A 19509-nucleotide genomic window follows, 5' to 3' on the forward strand; every position below is an offset into this window, starting at 1 on the left:
TCAGGACACGCATATCAATGATATTACCACTGTGATCTGTTCCTTTACCATCAAGTTCCTTACTGTGTAAACCAATAACCCTTCGATCTCCAATTCTTTCATGATCGGATAGACCGTGTAACACAGCCAAATCCTCCATAGATCCAATTGATCGTCTGAGTACTCCGTTAACGGAGAGTTCATACTTAAGTGTTTGTTGTTTATTCGTGCGTATTTTAATATAACCGGCATGGGTAGCGCTGCGTCGGTAGCTCTTGCGAGGGGAGGCCGAGCTGCGACTGGCTGTCCCAGTCGACAAGCGCTGCACTAAACCCTAACCGAGTACATTGAACGTAACGTACCATCGTGATTATCTGCTCTGCTTTCGAGATTCTTCCCACGCCCGTCGCCCATTGGTGCATCGAATCTCGTATTGTATGAAAAGATTGGAAAGCTCAATTAGCAAACAACTCAGTGAAGTGGATCGCCAGCGTGTCCTGGCTTCTGCTGGTCACCGACTTTCCTGAAAAAAAGGAGAACGACTGCGGGGACGAATGCGGAAGAACGCGGGCATACACTGTTGATACCATGATACCAGTATCACACAAAGGTCGGCTGAGATAATCTAGCCTGATAACGTAACATACCGTAATGTTCTCGTAAACACTCCCGCGGGGCACCGAATACTGTCTGCCTGGACAGGTTCCTTCCTCAACAAAGTCAAACGGTGTACCTTCCCAATTGGATTGGCATTACTTAAGAAGCGGAAAGCCCCCGTGAACTCACTTTCCTTCCTTCTTTCTTTTCATCTTCACCTTAACCCAGCACAGTCCCATCGTTCGTCCTCAGTTCCAAACTGCTCAACTCTCCATCAGGTCGCAACCTTTCTTCCTCCTGATCAACTCTCTAAGCCAGACAGATCACTCTTACGGGAGTGGTCATCAATACCGGCAAAATTTTCTCCAACTCTCTCAACTCGTGAGTTTCTTCTCTGCGGCTACAATTGTGGCAGATTTCGTGCTAACAGAATGATTCCTAGGTCCCACCACCCGTACAACGGTTCCCGACGCTCATCCGCTCGTGGAGGAGCATCGGGCTCGATCTATTCTCATTAAGAAGCTCGAACTACAAAAGAAAACAAAAGAAAAACAATCCCGTCAAGTTCGCAGCTTTCACACGTGACTCGCCTTATCAAGAAACTTCATCATGGCTCCTCACGCAAATGAGACTGGTGCTGTCAACAGTGCCGTGAACGGTGTGGCTGGCAACAGCAACGAAAAGACCCCTCTTTTCACCGTCGATTCCCCTAACGTAGTTTACACTGAAGAAACAATTGAGACCAAGTATGCTTACCATACTACTGAGGTCACTCGTGCCGGCGACAAGTTGGTCGCCACCCCCAAGGCACAGCATTACAACTTCAAGGTCGACCGCAAGGTTGGCAAGGTGGGTATGATGCTGGTTGGCTGGGGTGGTAACAACGGTACTACTGTCACCGCTGGTATCATTGCTAACCGCCGTGGTCTGGAGTGGGATACCCGCGAGGGCAAGCGTGCTGCAAATTATTATGGCTCCGTAGTGATGGGCTCCACCATCAAGCTTGGTACCGATGCGCAGGGTCAGGAAATCAACATTCCCTTCCATGACATGCTTCCCATGGTTCACCCCAATGACCTCGTTATTGGCGGTTGGGACATTAGTGGATTGGGGCTGTCTGAAGCCATGGACCGCGCCTGTGTCTTGGAGCCTACCCTAAAGGAGCTTGTCCGCAAGGAAATGGCCGAAATGAAGCCTTTGCCTAGTATCTACTACCCGGACTTCATTGCTGCCAACCAGGAAGACCGTGCGGATAATCTGATTCCCGGCTCCAAGGCTTCATGGGATCACGTTGAGCACATCCGTAAGGACATTCGGTAAGTTGCATTGCCCTAGCCTGCATTAGACCAAGATACTAATCATTACCATATAGTGACTTCAAGGCAAAGAACGAACTCGACAAGGTTATTGTTCTCTGGACTGCCAACACTGAGCGTTATGCTGACATCATTGCTGGCGTAAACGACACTGCTGACAATCTCGTCGAAGCCATTAAGTCTGGCCACGAGGAGGTCTCTCCTTCAACTGTTTTCGCTGTTGCCTGTGTCCTTGAAAATGCTCCTTTCATCAACGGTTCTCCACAGAACACCTTTGTCCCAGGTGCTATCCAATTTGCTGAAAAGCATGGCGCTTTCATTGGCGGTGATGACTTCAAGTCTGGACAGACCAAGATGAAGTCCGCTCTGGTTGACTTCTTGATCAGTGCCGGTATCAAGCTTACTTCGATTGCTAGCTACAACCACCTCGGTAACAACGATGGCAAGAACCTTAGCTCTCAGAAGCAGTTCCGTTCCAAGGAGATTTCCAAGTCTAACGTTGTCGACGACATGGTCGCTGCAAACTCTGTTTTGTACAAGGAGGGCGAGCACCCAGACCACACTGTTGTCATCAAGTACATGCCTGCTGTTGGCGACAACAAGCGTGCTCTTGACGAGTACTACGCCGAAATCTTCATGGGTGGTCACCAGACCATTAGCATCTTTAATGTGTGCGAGGACTCTCTCTTGGCTTCTCCTTTGATCATTGATTTGGTCGTCGTTGCGGAGATGATGACACGTATCAGCTGGAAGAAGGCCGATGGTGCCGAGGACTACAAGGGCTTTCACAGTGTTCTCAGCGTGCTCAGCTACATGCTCAAGGCTCCTTTGACTCCTCCTGGAACCCCTGTTGTTAACGCTCTGGCTAAGCAGCGTGCTGCATTGACCAACATTTTCCGTGCCTGCGTTGGTCTCCAGCCTGAGTCTGACATGACCTTGGAGCACAAGCTTTTTCAGTAGCTGATTACAAATGTCCAGCATGCTGAACATAATCTGCGAAAGTTCAATGCGTTCTCTGATTTTTACTTGCGGCCTGACCCTAGTCACTCCCTAGATAGCAACAACAATCAATATGAAGTGTTCTTGTCATGAGATACCTCATCAAATTTGCTACGTTGAAATAACTCTAGTAAACTTTGAATATTAGAGTGTAAAGTTGCATAATTGGTCCACTCTATGTAAACACTTGGGCAGCACTGGCGGCCTCTTCCACAACCCGGCCAGATTGTGGGAGTCACCCTTGACGTCTACTTTCTCGACGCATGAAGTTGATTGCAGTGTCTCGAGATCTAGGAATTTAGCATGGTGGCATCTTCAAGAGTACCTTTGGAGACATGACTGCACGTGGTCTACGGAGATGTTGACTTGCAAGGTTCTCGTTTTTGAACATAGGAAAAAGAAAAGACCATAAATAGAACGAACGATTTCAAGATTTCCTACTGAACAAAATTTCTTCCTAAATTCAATTATAATTTTTTATTGTTTGCCCAATACTAATTCGACAACTTTGTGAACTAGATATGACGCGAATGAAATGACCATCTAAGCACGAACATCAACGACGCAACGAATACAGTCACCAGCCTTCATTTGCTCAAATGCAGTGTTGATATTGTCGAGGGTCTCGCGATGCGTGATGAACTCGTCAACCTTGAGGTCGCCTTTCAGGTAGTCATCAACCAGACCTGGAAGTTGGGAGCGGCCTTTGATACCGCCGAAAGCGCATCCTTTCCATACACGACCTGTGACGAGTTGGAATGCTATATGAAGAAGATTAGTAAAGGGGATTCTATTGAAGTCAAAGGAGAGAGGACATACGTCTTGTGGAAATCTCTTGACCGGCAGCAGCGACACCAATGATGATACTCTGACCCCAGCCCTTGTGGCAGGCCTCAAGAGCAGCACGCATTACACCAACGTTACCGGTGCAGTCAAAGGTATAATCGCAACCACCATCAGTCATTTCAATCAACTTCTCCTGCACACTCTGGTCACCCAACTTGGTGGGGTTCACGAAGTCGGTCGCACCAAACTTGCGTGACCATTCTTCCTTGGAATCATTGACGTCGACAGCAATGATCTTGCCAGCTTTGTTTTTGAGCGCACCCTGAATGACAGACAGACCGACACAACCGGCGCCAAAGACGGCGACATTGGATCCTTCCTCGACCTTGGCGGTGACGACGGCAGCGCCGTACCCGGTTGTGATTCCGCAGCCCAAGAGGCAGGTCTTGTCGGTGCCGGCCTTGTCGGTTACAGCAACGACGGAAATATCGGCCACAACAGTGTATTGGGAGAAGGTGGATGTGCCCATGAAATGGAGGATGTCCTTGCCGCGGGCCTTGAAGCGAGATGTGCCGTCTGGCATGACTCCCCGGCCTTGGGTGGCGCGGATCTTGCCGCAAAGATTGGTCTTGCCTGATTTGCAGAACTTGCATTCCTTGCATTCGGGGGTACTGCAGTCCATATCGGGTCAGTTATATACGAGCTTTCATAGGAGAAAGTGCAGTATACTGACTAGAGAGCGACGACGGTGTCACCAGGCTTGACGTTGGTCACGCCCTCACCAACAGACTCGACGATACCGGCACCTTCGTGACCTAGGATAACGGGGAAGGCACCCTCGGGGTCCTTTCCGGAAAGTGTATAGGCATCTATGGCTGATCAGTACAATCATCCCACCTGACCGATTTCCTCCGCGGCAAAGTCAAATACGCACCCGTGTGGCAGACACCAGTGTGGAAGATCTGGATACGGACCTCGTGGGCCTTAGGGGGAGCGACCTCGACATCTTCGACGGAAAGTGGTTGGCCAGCTTCCCAGGCGATCGCGGCCTATCACGCGTTTAGCTGCTCTGTTCTGATATCCGTGACGTTTGTGCCGTCTGTCTGAGAACCCGATCAATGGCTCACCTTGCAAGTGATGGTCTAGTATGAAATCGAGCGTTAGTCTTGACAGGCTGGAAGCAATTGGGTATTCCGAAACCAAACCAACCTTTCCGACAGTGTCAGCCATTATGTTCTATTAGGATGTCCGTCAATGCAAACAAAAGTTGACCTGCAATCCGCGCGGGGTGGTCAGGCGAGGTCAGCAAAGGGACGAAGTAATTACGGAAGGAGGAAAAAAGCTCGGAACGAAAATAAAAACGTTCTCTGAATTAGTTCTTATATAGAACTGCAATGACAAGTGGGGTGGAAATTGGAGATGGCAGTGTCAGAGTACGGTGGGGGATACGAGGAGTTGGAGGAAGAGGAGTGGATGGATGATGTCTTTGTGACAGGCAGACAGCCATGAGGGGAAATCTTCTCTCGGCCGTGGTGGGGGGTTCTGTCTTCTTCTTTTGCTTCTTGTCATTTTGGTGAGGGGCAGCATGCGAGACTCTCCAATTGCATGAGTCTATTAACCTAACTTTACGATCAAGTCTATATGAACGTCTTCGTTTTTGCTCCTGCTTGACTCGTTCGTGTATAGGCTCCCCTCACTAACTAGCCTGGCCTACACCCGACTATTGAACGTTAGATCTAGCTAATGCTTCCCTGTGAACTGAATCAAAATTAAACATGATTAGATCTGACATCAAAATCTACCAGAGATTAAGATGATATCAATAATCTTTACCAAAAAGGACTAAGCAGTGCATTTCTAGTGTCTCTCAGTCAAGCAGAACCGCCGGCGTGGAACCCGAAACTCGATTAGGCAAAAATTTCCCGTTGTCCAATTTGGCGATAATGATAAGGGCTACTTTTGCTTCGTCGTTGATATCTGCTATACTATGTCCATAGGGTCTCTGATGTTTGCTTGGGGATAAGATATGGGGTACAGTCGAACAGAGATGGTCGTACATATGTGTTGTAACGTGCAGCGTGTCCTACCAATGTGATCCTATTGAATCAAGCGTGCTTTACACAAAAATAGAATGAGTGGTTGATGACAATACTATAATACACTGAGAGCCGAAGAACGGACAACATCAGAAAATATGCAAGGTAAGTATGAAGGTATATAAACCATCCCGCCGGCTTTTCACCACAAACGAACAACTGTCCAATTCAACATGGCCGTAAACATAATCTCCGAGGCAAACCCGGTTTATATTCATCCCTTGAAAATCCCCTGCTCCTTTCCATTATATCAAACATGATTCAGCATTTATCGTCCAGGAAGCTGACCACTCTGCATCATGGCGGCATTCTGTTCTTGGAAGCGCTCTCCCAGTCGGGCGGAACTCTTGAGATGTTTGTCGACACAGCGAAGGACACAGCCTTCCTCTCGGGCGACCAAGGACTTGGTAGTGAAGTCATTGACGCAGTCATCGAAGCAGCGTTGTACGAGACGGGAGTACATCTAAGTCAAGTATAAAGTGTGAGATGTTTGTTGTCTTCGGGGGCATCAAAATTTGGCAACCATGCTCGATTGCAATTTGGGACGGGAAAGGAGTGAAGCTTAAGCCCAGAGAGAGATAAAATCGTACCTGCATAAATTCCTTCATCTGCTTCCTCTCCATACGAGCAGCAAGCTCACGCTGTTCCGATGCATTGAGTCTGAAAAAATATCGATTAGCACGCGACGTCATTCCACGACAGAGAGAGCATTGTTCGCGACTCACCCTTCCATTTTTCTCAATTATTGTATTCAAAAGACAAGACAGAATTTGATTATGATAGAGGAGTTGTTGCCTTGACGGGAGTGGTATTTGCTTTGGTTCTTTGATAAATTGTCTCTTGCTAGGTCCGCAGCTCTTCCGGAGCTCAACTTCCCTCCTACGGAACAATCATGCCTCCGAGGTCACATGACTGCAAGTCATGTAATATAAGATGCCTTAGGCATTTATTGGTAGCTACAAAACACGTGATTCTGTGCCTACCCTGTGATGCTGTGGCGCCTTCTCGAATTTTGTGTTTTTGACGCTACGAAAAACAAGCCTTTGGGCTTTTGGCAATCTAAATGCTGATATTTCATTCAATCTGTAGCTTCTGGCCGGGCTGATTGGGGAATCTCCGTACGATTAGCTATAGGAAGCGGATAGGTCGAAGTGGTGTCTGGATGTATCCGTGCTTGTGCAATTGCAAGTGGTCGTTAGACTCGTTACGATTTATTGTCCGGCTGTGTTTAGAAAGAGTAAATTACCATGAGTAAGATCAGAGGTCGATAAGGTCTAGACAGACTCATAATCTGGTATCAGCAGTTTCAGCGCGGACGCAAGCGGAGCATTCCTCCACAAAAGATCCAGCCGTTCCCAAGGAACGTTCTTGTTTTTCATTTTAGCTATGGTCTAAATTTTACCGCACAGAGTCACTGTTGGTCTGTTGGACCAGAAATGCCGATACCTTTCTGTCTTGGCTTTTTATTTCTAATTATAAAACTGTTCCACTACGTACTGAACCCTGAGACCAGGAACAGCGCGTACCAACCCACTGGTACTGTCTCTGCTTAAGTGTGTAATTAACACTGGAAGAAGGTACGTACGTAGTTCAGTTTACTAGGATTAAGTACTGCGGCTAAGCAAGAGCCTCGGTCAATGCAGAGGTAATCATACTACTGTATGTAATCCACTGTAAGGTATGGTCTTGTAACTGCAGTCACGGATCAGCGTCCTGAGTCATGGATCAAGTGCAATGTGTGTGTATTGTACTGTATTGGCACCCCACTCCCGTGACCCAAGGTCTGACTTCTGCCACCGCCCATCGCCTTCCCAAGCCACTGACTGACTGCATACAAACTGAAGAACTTCCGAGTCACCGTTCATTTCTGATTTCCCTTGCAACAACACGTTCTGACGTTACACAATACGACCCCTTAATCGCCCTGTCAGCTAGTCCATATCAGAATTCACTGCACCTGTATTTCTGTCCTGCTCTGCTCTGCTCGCTGAGACAAGAGTCTTTCGGTCGCCTTTAACCAACTAACCCTACTGCCGTCATCACCACCACTGCTGCTACCACCCCAACCTCCCTTTCTCCCCTCGACGCCGACTCAACACCACACACAGAGTCTGGTCGCACTATTCATCGGAAGTCGCTTAAGTCGCACTCTTTCCTGACGATCTCTGGAATTACATACAACTTATCTATCACATTCTGATCTATGCAACTGGATTTCGCCGCCGGGTCGCATTCAAACAGCTAGTCAGCGCCTTCAGCTGAAGCGCTGAAACAGCCACAGCAAACTTCGAGATACCACATAGTAGAAGGACTGGTCTTCTGCTTTTATTTCAATACCTTCTATGTCAAAATAATCGTTGTGCTTCATGAGAAGTGCATTGATTTAAACACAGACTGAGGTACACTCTTCACACAACCTAGTCCACTATGACGACAGGAACTCCTCAGCCGCTCGCGGCACATGCACCTGTCCAAAACTTCACAACAAACAACCATGCAAATGAACCTGCTCCTCCTGCAGCGCCTACAAAACGAGATCTAGCGTCCTGGTGGAAGAACTTTAAGCGTAACACAAAGAAAGAGGATGAAAACAAAGGTACGTACAATCCTGTGTCTACAAAAGATAGCTTGGACATGAAGGAAGATCGCACTTCAAGACTACACCTGTATTGCGTAAGGATTGTGGGGTCAGATTATCTGTTGATTTCTCTCCCTTGAATCTTCCAAAATTCATAAAAAATTTGAATCACTGCTTTTTTGCAATACAGTCGCTGACTTTCGCGTCAAGGTGGACCCCAAGTCGGCGGCATTTTTGGCGTCCCACTCAACGTCAGCATCAAGTACGCTAATGTCGCAATTTCTTTGACCAACGACAAGGGCGAGAGCTTCATTTATGGCTACGTTCCCATCGTTGTCGCTAAGTGTGGGGTTTTCCTCAAGGATCAAGGTATATACACACCAGCTCTATCCGACGACATCAAACTTACCATCGTTTCTATAGCCACCGAAGTCGAAGGTATCTTCCGTCTAAGCGGCTCCGCGCGACGTATCAAAGAACTACAAGAGATTTTCGATTCGCCCGAGCGATATGGCAAAGGACTGGATTGGACAGGCTATACCGTGCACGATGCCGCCAACATTCTACGACGGTATTTGAACCAGCTGCCAGAACCCATAGTCCCTCTCGACTTTTACGAAGCCTTCCGTGAACCAATTCGGAACCATCAACAGCAGGCTGTCGGCAGTACAGAGGCGGTCGACATTGGCGATTTCGACTACGAGAAGGCCGTGGCTACATATCAGCAGCTCATTCGTGAGCTTCCTCCACTCAACAAGCAGCTACTTCTTTATATTCTTGACCTTCTTGCCGTTTTCGCATCCAAGTCGGACAAGAATCGCATGAACTCGAACAATCTGTCTGCTATCTTTCAGCCAGGATTGTTGTCACATCCTACGCACGACATGGCACCGTTGGAGTACAGGCTCAGTCAAGATGTGCTAATTTTCTTGATTGAAAACCAAGATCACTTCTTGTTTGGTATGAACGGTACGGCAGCTGATCCGCAGACAGTCAAGGAGTTCTCATCTACCGCAGCAGCTGCTGCAGGTACGCCCTCACGATCCTCAGGAATTCGTCGCTCTGCTTCAAATGCCAGTGGAGGTGCGGACAGTCTTAGAAAGTACGAGACCCTTCGTCGCAATGTGTCTGTTTCGTCGCGCAATTCCGGCAACACTCAAAGCCCCGGTACACCCACGTCGACTGTCAGCACTGTGAAACGCAGCAATACTGTGCCTTCAAAGAGGTCCCCGGGCCTGGTTGCCCCGAGATTGACTCGACCTGGCGAGTCAGCTTCTCCATCATCGGCTGGKCTCACACCTCCCGCTGAAGCGAGTCGCAATCCCGCACCTGAAACTCGTCCTCCTGCAGTTCAAAAATCCCATTCAGAAGCACCCAAGCCAGCACAGCCGGCTTTTGAAGAGGGCCAATTTCTCGAAGCCCAGTCTGCTATAGCTTCGCCACCAACTCCCCTTCTTACACCTACGAAAGAGCGTAAGATATCAAGCTTCTTCGCCAAGTCTCCTCCAGCATCTGACAAGGAGGGTCGTCAGCCCAACCGTTTGAAAAAGAAGCGGATACCCGGTAGTGCCAACGCCAGTGCCCAGAGCTCCAGCCACTCATTGAGTGCTGCTACTTCTAATGAGTCGGGTTATTTTCCGTCAACATCGCAAGCAGTAACTCCGATGGCACCACTTCCCAATGATCCTATCTCTACTATACCCGAAAATCAAGGATTTCCTGCCGGAGTTCCAGAGGGGGTGAATAGTCACCACCAACACCAGCCATCCGAAAGTACACTCAAGCCCAACCGTTCTCGGACTCCATCTATGCATTCCAAATCTTCATATACCGACCATTCTGATTTCGATCAATACGATGATGTGTCAAAGGCAGAGAAGAGGGATCATCGCCGCAGTTGGCGTTTCCCACTCTCGAGACACAATCACGGAAACCCGACCTCGTCGCCACCGATGGTTGGAACCAATGCTGGAGCCGAGTTCAGCACTAGCTCCATTGGTAGTCTCAGTGCGCAAGGTCAAAGCTTTACCAACGACTCCTATAACCCTAGCACCGACGTGACCTCTGTACCGGACAACGAAGTTACACGATCTGGTAGTGCGTCTCGTGAAGGCGGCGTATCGTCGGAAAACGAGAAGCTCAGTCTTTTTGAGAAGATTAAGGCGAAAGTTGCACCCAAAAAGGACGGTAGCGAACGCGCTAAGAGCCCACCACAATCCGACTCACAATTTGAATCAATCGCTCCGAATCGCTCACAAGTCGAAGAGACAAACAAACTCAAGGAACCTGAACCACGCAGCGAGCAAGCAAAGCAGCTTGAGCCACAACAGCAACCGACAGTGGTAGTTCAGGCAGAGGACACTTTGCCCCAACCCGCAACTGACGCCAAGTAAACGCAGCGCCGTCATTTTACCCAGGAACGAAATATGACCATGTCGGATATGCAGGATCAGGAATGGAAAAGTTTTGCCTTATACCCCCTTGTCATTCAGCCTTTAGTCTCTCGTCGTCTTTGCTTCAATTATGATGTTTTGTTATGTCCTTCCATCCTCTCCCATACCCGCGTCAAATCGATACCACTTCCTGTTATTTCCATCTACTAGCGAATATGTCGGAGTCGATTTCTCCACTTTTCTTTCCTCTTCATATTTTCTCTTCTATTGATGGTGTCTCTTGTCTTGGAGCCCCTCACTTTATTATCTTTTTCCTTCTCCACTATTGTTATTACTACTTTTCATTGTATTCTTGGTATCCATGGGTTTAGGAGGATTTCAATCAACGAATGAATGAAGGAACTGGTATTGACCTTGATGACTTGTATTTACAGTAGATTCCGGCCATTAGAACCCTGCTCCTTTTATCACTGTATTGATATGAGTTAGATTTTCTCTATACCTAGATATATATATGGGAAATGCTTTGACTCGTCAATCAGAAAGAACATTACACGAGAGTCCATATGAAAGGGAAAATTTCCAGATATCGGACTTGGACGTGGAAGGCCTTCCTTCTTTCTCCCTCCACTCTCCTGCCATAAATACGATCTTTCATGGGTGAATAACTTGGATCCCTTCGTATTTATTCTAAAATTTGAATGAAACTGGCACTAGCAGTCTGCCAGATATTCTGCTGGTGATTCCTGCTATATAATAATCATCTTACATATCCTTACCAGACCACAGGCCGAGTCTCCTACCCAGTAGTAGGATCTAATCAAACTCTACCCTCTTCCCATACAGCAAAGGACTCCGTCCAATCAACTGACCAGCCGCAAACCCAATATAAGCACCCGTCAGGATAGTGATGGGATAAGCCTGCCACGGACGATCCCTGAACCACGCCAAATAAGTCAGTAAGTCCATATTAAAAAGACGCAATGAATTAGTATAGGGAGAACTAGAAACGCACCAATCCAACGGAATCGGAACAGCGCCCAACCAAGCACCCACACAAGCACCCAGTGCACCACCCCAGACGGCATCGGCGGGTCGCGCAAATGCCCAGATCTGTTTCCAGACGGGACCGTCAACGCCGTGGACGTATACCAGTGGCGTTACGGTGAGTAGAGCCATATGCGCGGCACACAGAACTGTATGCGCGGTATGCGTCGTAAAGGGGGCGCCGAAGAGAATGAGTAGGAGGGAGAGGGCCGGTGTGCCGAGGAGGAAGGTTAATGTCAGGGCGATGAATGCCGCCTATTCCAATCAGTACGATTTCCTGAAGCGCCAGAAGGGCCAAAAGAAGGGGAAATATGACGAACAGTCAGTTTCTGAGATAGTGTACCCGACTTATTCCCTGCGGCCTGTCGTTTCCTCTTTCCGGATGATGAGGGTGTCTTTTTCACATCTGCGCTGACTTCGCCTGTCCCCGCTTCACCGTGGCTGTGGTGGTGTTGGTGCGAAGATCCAGCTTGCGGTAGACAGGTCACTACATACGCGGTCTGCAAAGCGGTATAGAGAGGTAGATCGCTCCATAGCGTCGAGACGGGATCAGTCACCACTGCAGAGAAGCGAAGGGAGTACAAGGCTAGAAGGATTGTCGGGTGTATATGGGAGTATGTCTGTGCGACTGGTGTAGGGAGTATATCGATTGCATGAGCCTTTTCGGGTTGAGAGGTAGCGGTAGTCGAGGACTGTTGTGAAGGAGGCGCTTTGCTGCTTTTGCTGGGCGAGGACACGGTTGGTGATGATGCCATTCTGTCGGAAGCTTTATGTCAATGGATTGGTGGGAAGGTGGGATGTCACCAGATGACCATTCCTTTCTGTCCGATATGTCGATAGGTGCACGAAACGTCTGCTATATAAGGGGTATTTGTAGAAGAGAAATTATTCTAGGAATTGCGGAGTGAGGGATAATAATTCAGGAAGTTGCGGAGCTATGCTCAATTGTCCCCCGCTCATTGGTTCTGGAGCTCACTCATTCTACGGCAGACCACAGTGACATTGACGACACGGTGGTTGTCTATGTTTATAAGAGAAAAGAATCTAGACTGGTATCAATTTGTGATTGCTCATCAACATGCTGAAGTGGACCCAAAAACCTCATGAGATCATATACCATACATACATCCAGCCCATGAAAGCAAAACATATAAGAACAGAGAATGAAACATGCTTAAAAGTAGACTATTCACTATCACTCAAACTATCCCGCCTGCGACGTCCGCCACCATCTCTGTCCCGACGGTAACCCTTACTCAATCCTGGAATAGGATGATGATAACTCCTCGTACCTAGGTCATCCTCCGTATCAACAGTTGAATACTGGTATTCGGAATTTGTACCTCGAGACGAGAAATCCAATGGCTCAGTGTATCCGCCAGGCATAGATGTGCGATTGTTTGAGGGTTGCTGTTTGCGAGGACTGTTCTGGCGAGATCGGCGCTCTTCACGCTCTCGGCGTTGGCGACGAGTGTCTCGACGGGTCTGTGCTGGGTCGCGAATGAGATGTTCCTCCGTCGCTTGGCTGATGACATCTTCGCTGCCGGCTGTGAACGAGAATCCAGACGCGTTGCGAGTATCGCGGCGACGACGTTCTTCCTCTGGCGGTGGCGCATGGTATACCTCGCTCTCTGTATATGCGGTAGGTGGAGAACTGGGTGTATATTCCGTTCCGTAATATGTGCCCTCAGCTTCCCGATTCAGACCACCCACACGAGCAGGTTTCTCTTGACGATAAGCACGCATATCGTCATCAGCCTCGCCTTCCCATTTCTCATCCTTGGTTCTTCGTAACAACTTCTCCTTTGCCGTCTCCTTAAAGTTCTTCTTATTCTTCTTCCGACCGCCTCGCGCCTTTGATTTTTCGTCGGTAAATTCAGTCGCCGTTTCCGTTATATCCGTATAAGTGAGTCCATCATCATCATAACCACGCACAGTGCCACCGCCAAGATTCGTGCTCGTAGTAGCGTTCGACAGCGTGCGCCCATCAGGACCCTTTCGCCGCAAAACAGTAGACTTGTAGTCATCCCAATCCCCTTTCCGGAATACGCAACCACCATTCTTGGCCCAGAAGAAGAACCAGATCGTTGCCATGACGAAAGCTGCCCCCAAAATTGCGAAGAGGGCAAGCAATCCCTGCATGTTGATGTGGTCTGGGTTTATGACTCCTTTTCCGCCTGCGACGGCGGTTTGGGTCGATGCTCGGGCAACAAGAGTCTTCGTGCCATCGGAGACGACAACGCTATCGACTGATAATTCGGGGACGACGTATGGAGGCATTTTGACTGACTCGGAGCCTGAGGCTCACGATACTGAGATCTGATATGCAAGTTTTAGTACGTTGTCTTGACGGTGTCTTATCTTTTAAATTTAGAAACTTACTGTCAATCCAACGTTGTTCGGTTCACCCTACAGTCTCCCCGCTTCGTTGTAATCTTCTCTGTTTAAAAGGAAGTGAGATAACGATGGAGTAGTGGTTTAGGAATGTGGATAACAGTTGTTCAACGTTTGACTTGGAATGTGGGCGTGATAGAAAGTGTCAACGTGATGATGAAAGGATTGACAAGGAAATACTCAACGGTAAATCGGCAGTAAGCAATATTCATCCAAACGTTCAGTCTGAGTATCAGACCAAAATGCGGTGGTTGACCGAATAACATGCTAGAAGGGGAGGAGGCTGGGAGTCAGGCTACCTACGTAAGTTGTTTTGGCCCGAGCGTATCCCGGGCAACAAAGCTTATGTCAGCGGAACAGCAGATCACGTGATGTATTTTAGGTTAAGGTGTGTGGATCCGAATCTCCGGCACCGTGGGTAAGAGCGGAAGCTTAGATTAGATAGATCGAGTGGATCATGATTTACTAGAGAACTATGGAAGTACGCACGTAAACATAGAAGGACGATGCGAATCTAGTTCTCCTCAATATTGCAAAGCACATGTTGAAAGCGCGACAAGACGGACATCTGATGTACAAAGCGACACAATGAGGTTTCGTAAAATCCATAGGTCAAAAGATCATTTTACAAATCGGCGCATAGTGATGTAGTTGAAAGTAAACCGCATAGATTGTATGGATAGTGGTCGACGATCATCAAAAGACAAATATACAGCCATGTTAAATGCAGAAATCCAATCGAACTGCAAGGGGGTATAACGTTGAGTGACACGCAATGCAGAGTTTAATAGCAATAACGGGGGATGGGAATAATCAATACGCAAAGTGTAGATTAGGAAAAAATAGTGACAATGCAATGCAATATTGTAGAGAAATCATGACAGCAAATATCATCAACATCATCATAAGGGTCATACAGGCATAAAAAGAAATAACATGATATATGCGATGAAGGCCAAACATAAAACAATCAACATCAACGGCAGGCACGTTTGTTTTGAGGGTCGTTACATCGTACAGGTCGTACCACCATGACAAGCTTTTAAGCCATTGCTAGACACAAAACAGAACCATCTTGAACGGAAATGAAACAGACCGGCAAAAATGAAGCAGCAGTAAAAAACCAACAGTTCCTCCCAGTGTGAAGATCTCAGATACTTTTGTCTCGTCTCCCGTTCGAAAAGCCAGACCCAAAAATTATGAAAAAATCCAAACTTTTCAAATCCGTTGCTTTTGAGTAGAGTGCTAGATCAAGCAAAATCCAAAATACCTCCCAATCCATTTTTATAACCCCCTTTCCACGCCGTTGTACAACCGTCCCATGTACTTGTTCTGACCGTTAAGATTTGAACAACAATCACACTGCATGCTTCAATTAATCAAAGCGACCGCTGTAGGTCGAACGGCTGGATCGCCGAGAGGCCCGATCAGATCGTCGGTCCTCTCTAGCGCGCCGCCCATCTTCGATTTCCTTTCTGCTGCTAGTGCTCGTATATTCAGAACTCGCAGGCATGATGTACCGTTTCGGCCGACGACCTTCGATATTCAAGCCAATGGAACCATGATCGTTTGTTCGTAGGTGAATCCTCTTTCCGTTAACCGACTCACTAGTGAAGCCAATGGTCATTCCGTTCATGGTCATAGTGAAACCGCCATCCTCATCGACCCTCGAGCCGACTCCGCTACCGTCCCGCGTACGGGCGTCGCTTCCTCGGCTGCTGTTGGATCGAGTCTTCTGGCTACCGCTATCACTATCGACACGTTGGGCGATTTTAGCTTTCATTCGTAAGGCATCCTCCGTTAGAGGGACTCCAGTCCTGCCAGATTTAGCTGCTTGGTATTCTTCAGCGTTACGATGTTTCTGTTCCATTTCAGAGACCGGCGCAGGACGTTCACGAACTTCGCGAATATCCCGAATGCTAGGCTCCTCTTCATGGTAAAGCGTACGTCGACGACGAGAATCTTCAACGGCAATCTGACGACCGGATTCCGACTCATGGTAGGATGTCCTTCTGGCTTTCATGCTTCGGCTACGTTCGGGAGCTGCAGAGATTTTGCGAATCTGCTGGTGAGGTAGAGCCTCCATCAAGTCCTTCATGTCCCAAGAGTCTCGTGAGTGAGACATACGACGGTTTGTCGGTGGTGGCATACTTCCAGTGGTTGCAGGCTTGTGAGTAAGGTCGGGTCGCTTCTGAATAATCTTAGGTGGATTGGCCTTGGGCTGGACGACCTTGGGCTGTACAACTTTGGGCTTCGGCGGTGGAGGTGGTGGCATGCGATAGAAGTCCTCGTCTTCATCGTAAGTTTCTGGCCGTCGCTGGGACTGAGACATCCGCCGCGGACGATGCTCCCGGGAAGTTTGCCGTTCTAAGAACGAACCTTCTTCATACGAAGCCTTTGGCGTGATCTGTTCCAATGTTGAGCGACCATAAACGGAGCCTCTACGGGCTCGCTCTGGTGGCCTAGACATGGAAGAGGTGCGAGATCGCTCATAGATGGCCTGGTATGGAGCATCCGGTTCAGCATAATATTGCTGACGCGGTGTTGCTGGTTGGGTAAAATACCCAGAGTAAGTGGACGGCGGTCGTTGTTCATACTGACTCATTTGTAGAGCGCCTGGATTGTACCCTGCTTCTTGCATCCCGCTGTGGTAGCTCATAGGCCTATTGTCGGAATGGTAAGCGGCAGAACGGCTGGGTCGTCGTTGCCGAGACTGTGCAATCATGACATCAGGGCCGTATGGGTATCCAAATTGTGTAGACTGAGGAGATGCGGGTGGGATATTTTGCACTGGAGGAGCCTGTGGATAGTAGTACGAAGGGTAGCCAGTCCGAGGATCCATAGCGGCTGTGGGATGTATTCCATGGACATTGTGATAGCCATTCATACAGTCCCAGCATACTTCCGGTTGCTGTTGCTGGGATACACTTTCCCGACGGTTGGACTTTGAAGGAGACCTGACAGGAGCTGCCATACCGTTGGCAAGTCGCTGGGCGTGTATCATGTCGACTGATGCTCGTTTATCTTCGCGTTGTTTTCCTTTTTCCTTTCGGCTTTCCTTGACACGGTGTAGTTGCGGTGGTGGTGGTGGTGGTCCCGGTGCCCGAGAATGGGCTGCGGTCCTTACTGTTGAAGGACCGGCTCCAGGTCTGCCACCCGAACGGGACTGTCCGCTGGCACCAGTTGTGGCTGTACGGCTGGAATAGCCCGAGTCACTGGCAAAATCAAGATGTACAAGTTCACCAGGTCTTATGTCGGACTTGGATCGCCTGGCAGCAATGTTTGCGCTTTGGCGTGTTCCGTCAACCACGTCGCCTGTCTGGTCATCATAGTCTTCAAGATAAGCTGCAGAGGGTGTCTGTGGAACTTTTTTGGCCATGATGATAACAGCAGCGGCGGACCCCGAGGGCTTTTATTCACACAGTACGTGTGTGGGCGGGTTGCAGCCGTCGAAGGAATACAGGCAACAAAAGGCCAGTTCTTCGGCCTTGAGGCCTACCCAATCGAATGCTTTCCTTTCGCCAGCAGCGACACCTGCCTTGTACCCAATGTGGTCAGTGAGTCAACCTTGGGCGGAACCCTTGCAGTGTCTGGGCCCGTTGATCAGTGATCCGAATAGAGAAAATCGTTAACGACCGGCAGTGGTTCTGTATTGGTATTCTATATCCACAATAGTCGAATCTTGCTCCATCGAAAAACTGGCGGCGCGGTAGACTATGAGACTGGTATAATCTGAGCAGGCAGCTATTCACTCGAAACGGTGAAGTGCTGCAGCGAATGTGAGTCAACGGTGGACAGTTGAGTTGTCTGGCAAGCTGTGAATGGGCAGTGCCGGGTGTCAGCCGCGTAGGAGAGACTATAGGCGGTCGACGATTGAATGATCTGGCAGACTGACACAGTTGACAGTGGAGATTGAGTGGAGAGAATAGTAGAGAAGAAATAAGAATTGCCGGGAGCAGACGTGGTAAGACAGGTTGACGAGAGAGCGCACTTTGCTCTAACTGGGTGCAGGTGCGTTGCGCTGCAGTCAGAAAATTGTTAACGGAGGGGCAAGCCAGCGCACGTCAGTCGACAAGTAGTAGCAGCGGCGGCGACGACAGTGACAGTGATAGATCGGACAATTAAGTCGACGAGGTCGAGGGTAGAAAAGTCGTTTGCGGGACGGACAGTCGGGTAAGACGGACAGAGTAGGAGGCAAGATGAGGCTGAGAGGCCAAGACTGATGTTGACGAGATGCAAGTATCCCAGTATCCTGACAGCTTGAGAGGGGGGGGTTGGAAGGAAAAGTAGATCAGAGAAGAATAATAAAAAGACAGCAGGGTGTGCAGGAGTGGGGAAAGGGCAGGGTAGGCAGACAAGACTGCGAAACCAGCGCAGTGGGAAGTGACCAGACAAGACAGGTAACGACGATAACAGGGATACCCGTTTGGTGTTGGGCGAAGGTAAAATACTCGTACGTGGTAGTACGTAGTGGTACGTAGACTCGTCGAGGTATTGTCCCCAGGCGAGTGACTGGCGAACGAGCGGCCCTTCACGGAGAGCGAGTGAGTAGTGAGAGAGAAAGGGATGGAGCAGAAAAGGCGGGAGTCGTTGTGAGTTTTTTGTTGTATGGGAAAGGGAAGGTGGAGATGAGACGCAGGATAAGTTGCCGTCCTTCGTGTGCCCGACCTGTGATAGGCCGCGTCGTGCAGTAGTTTCGCTTTGCTGCTGCAAGATGAAATCCTTGAGGTCGAAAAATGGAAAAGTGGAAAACACAGAAGAACGTTTGAAGCCCGCGGAGAGTCGTAGAGGATTCAAAAGAGCACTATTTGTACCACCTTACGGCGCCACTGGGTTTTTTGGTGGTTTTTTTTTCTCTTCTATGTTGTCGCTATTGTATGTTTTCTTGCCTGATCTTCACGACCAAGAGACTCAACCCCGAGTGTCCTATTTGTCGACCACGAATTGTCTAAAATCATTTAATCAAGAATCTTTGTTTCAGCTTCGGTTTGCTTTCTGAGTCTGGAGAAGTGGCACACTGATTGGGTCGAGTGAGTCAGTATGTAGTACGGTCCGTTGGGCTGCACTCACTACTCTTGTAATATACCTTACCAAAGCATACATAGTAAAGCACTCGTAAGTTCGGAGTACGGGACGACGTTGCATGGTTCGTGCGGGAGGGTATTTTCGGAACGCCGTCTCAGAGAGTGTCAGGATGGGGCCGCCCGTGGTCATCATGGTCACGCTAGAGGTTTGTTATTAAAAGGTTGTTCAGAAACATCGAGGTTTTGTTATTCTATCTACTTGATTTAAACTCAGACGCGGTGCTTCCCTGTTTGCTTTTG

The 19509-nt window shown here is 48.7% G+C and overlaps 7 protein-coding genes across 7 annotated transcripts; 2 read left to right on the forward strand and 5 right to left on the reverse strand.

Moving 5' to 3' along the window:
• Positions 1-1185: 1185 nt before the first annotated feature.
• BHQ10_000595 (uncharacterized protein) lies at positions 1186-2852 on the forward strand (the record flags this gene model as incomplete). The annotated part of the gene is made up of 2 exons (XM_040878481.1): positions 1186-1892; positions 1949-2852. The coding sequence occupies 2 exons, from the start codon at positions 1186-1188 to the stop codon at positions 2850-2852; spliced, it is 1611 nt and encodes a 536-aa protein (XP_040729100.1).
• A 582-nt stretch (positions 2853-3434) lies between these two features.
• BHQ10_000596 (uncharacterized protein) lies at positions 3435-4907 on the reverse strand (the record flags this gene model as incomplete). Its single annotated transcript, XM_040878492.1, has 6 exons — positions 3435-3652; positions 3711-4348; positions 4411-4546; positions 4612-4726; positions 4805-4819; positions 4887-4907. 6 exons carry the CDS (start codon positions 4905-4907, stop codon positions 3435-3437), a joined length of 1143 nt encoding a protein of 380 aa, XP_040729101.1.
• A 1134-nt stretch (positions 4908-6041) lies between these two features.
• Positions 6042-6506, reverse strand: BHQ10_000597 (uncharacterized protein; the record flags this gene model as incomplete). The annotated part of the gene is made up of 3 exons (XM_040878503.1): positions 6042-6236; positions 6364-6433; positions 6499-6506. 3 exons carry the CDS (start codon positions 6504-6506, stop codon positions 6042-6044), a joined length of 273 nt encoding a protein of 90 aa, XP_040729102.1.
• A 1694-nt stretch (positions 6507-8200) lies between these two features.
• On the forward strand, positions 8201-10744 carry BHQ10_000598 (uncharacterized protein; the record flags this gene model as incomplete). The annotated part of the gene is made up of 2 exons (XM_040878514.1): positions 8201-8369; positions 8562-10744. The coding sequence occupies 2 exons, from the start codon at positions 8201-8203 to the stop codon at positions 10742-10744; spliced, it is 2352 nt and encodes a 783-aa protein (XP_040729103.1).
• Positions 10745-11560: 816 nt separating this feature from the next.
• Positions 11561-12546, reverse strand: BHQ10_000599 (uncharacterized protein; the record flags this gene model as incomplete). Its single annotated transcript, XM_040878525.1, has 4 exons — positions 11561-11681; positions 11760-12046; positions 12112-12232; positions 12287-12546. 4 exons carry the CDS (start codon positions 12544-12546, stop codon positions 11561-11563), a joined length of 789 nt encoding a protein of 262 aa, XP_040729104.1.
• Positions 12547-12976: 430 nt separating this feature from the next.
• BHQ10_000600 (uncharacterized protein) lies at positions 12977-14071 on the reverse strand (the record flags this gene model as incomplete). Its single annotated transcript, XM_040878538.1, has 1 exon — positions 12977-14071. One exon carries the CDS (start codon positions 14069-14071, stop codon positions 12977-12979), a length of 1095 nt encoding a protein of 364 aa, XP_040729105.1.
• A 1489-nt stretch (positions 14072-15560) lies between these two features.
• BHQ10_000601 (uncharacterized protein) lies at positions 15561-17564 on the reverse strand (the record flags this gene model as incomplete). The annotated part of the gene is made up of 1 exon (XM_040878549.1): positions 15561-17564. The coding sequence occupies one exon, from the start codon at positions 17562-17564 to the stop codon at positions 15561-15563; it is 2004 nt and encodes a 667-aa protein (XP_040729106.1).
• Between the last annotated feature and the right edge of the window lie 1945 nt (positions 17565-19509).

This window comes from Talaromyces amestolkiae, assembly GCF_001896365.1.
Source record: "Talaromyces amestolkiae strain CIB chromosome Unknown scaffold1.1, whole genome shotgun sequence".
Classification (NCBI taxonomy): domain Eukaryota; kingdom Fungi; phylum Ascomycota; class Eurotiomycetes; order Eurotiales; family Trichocomaceae; genus Talaromyces; species Talaromyces amestolkiae.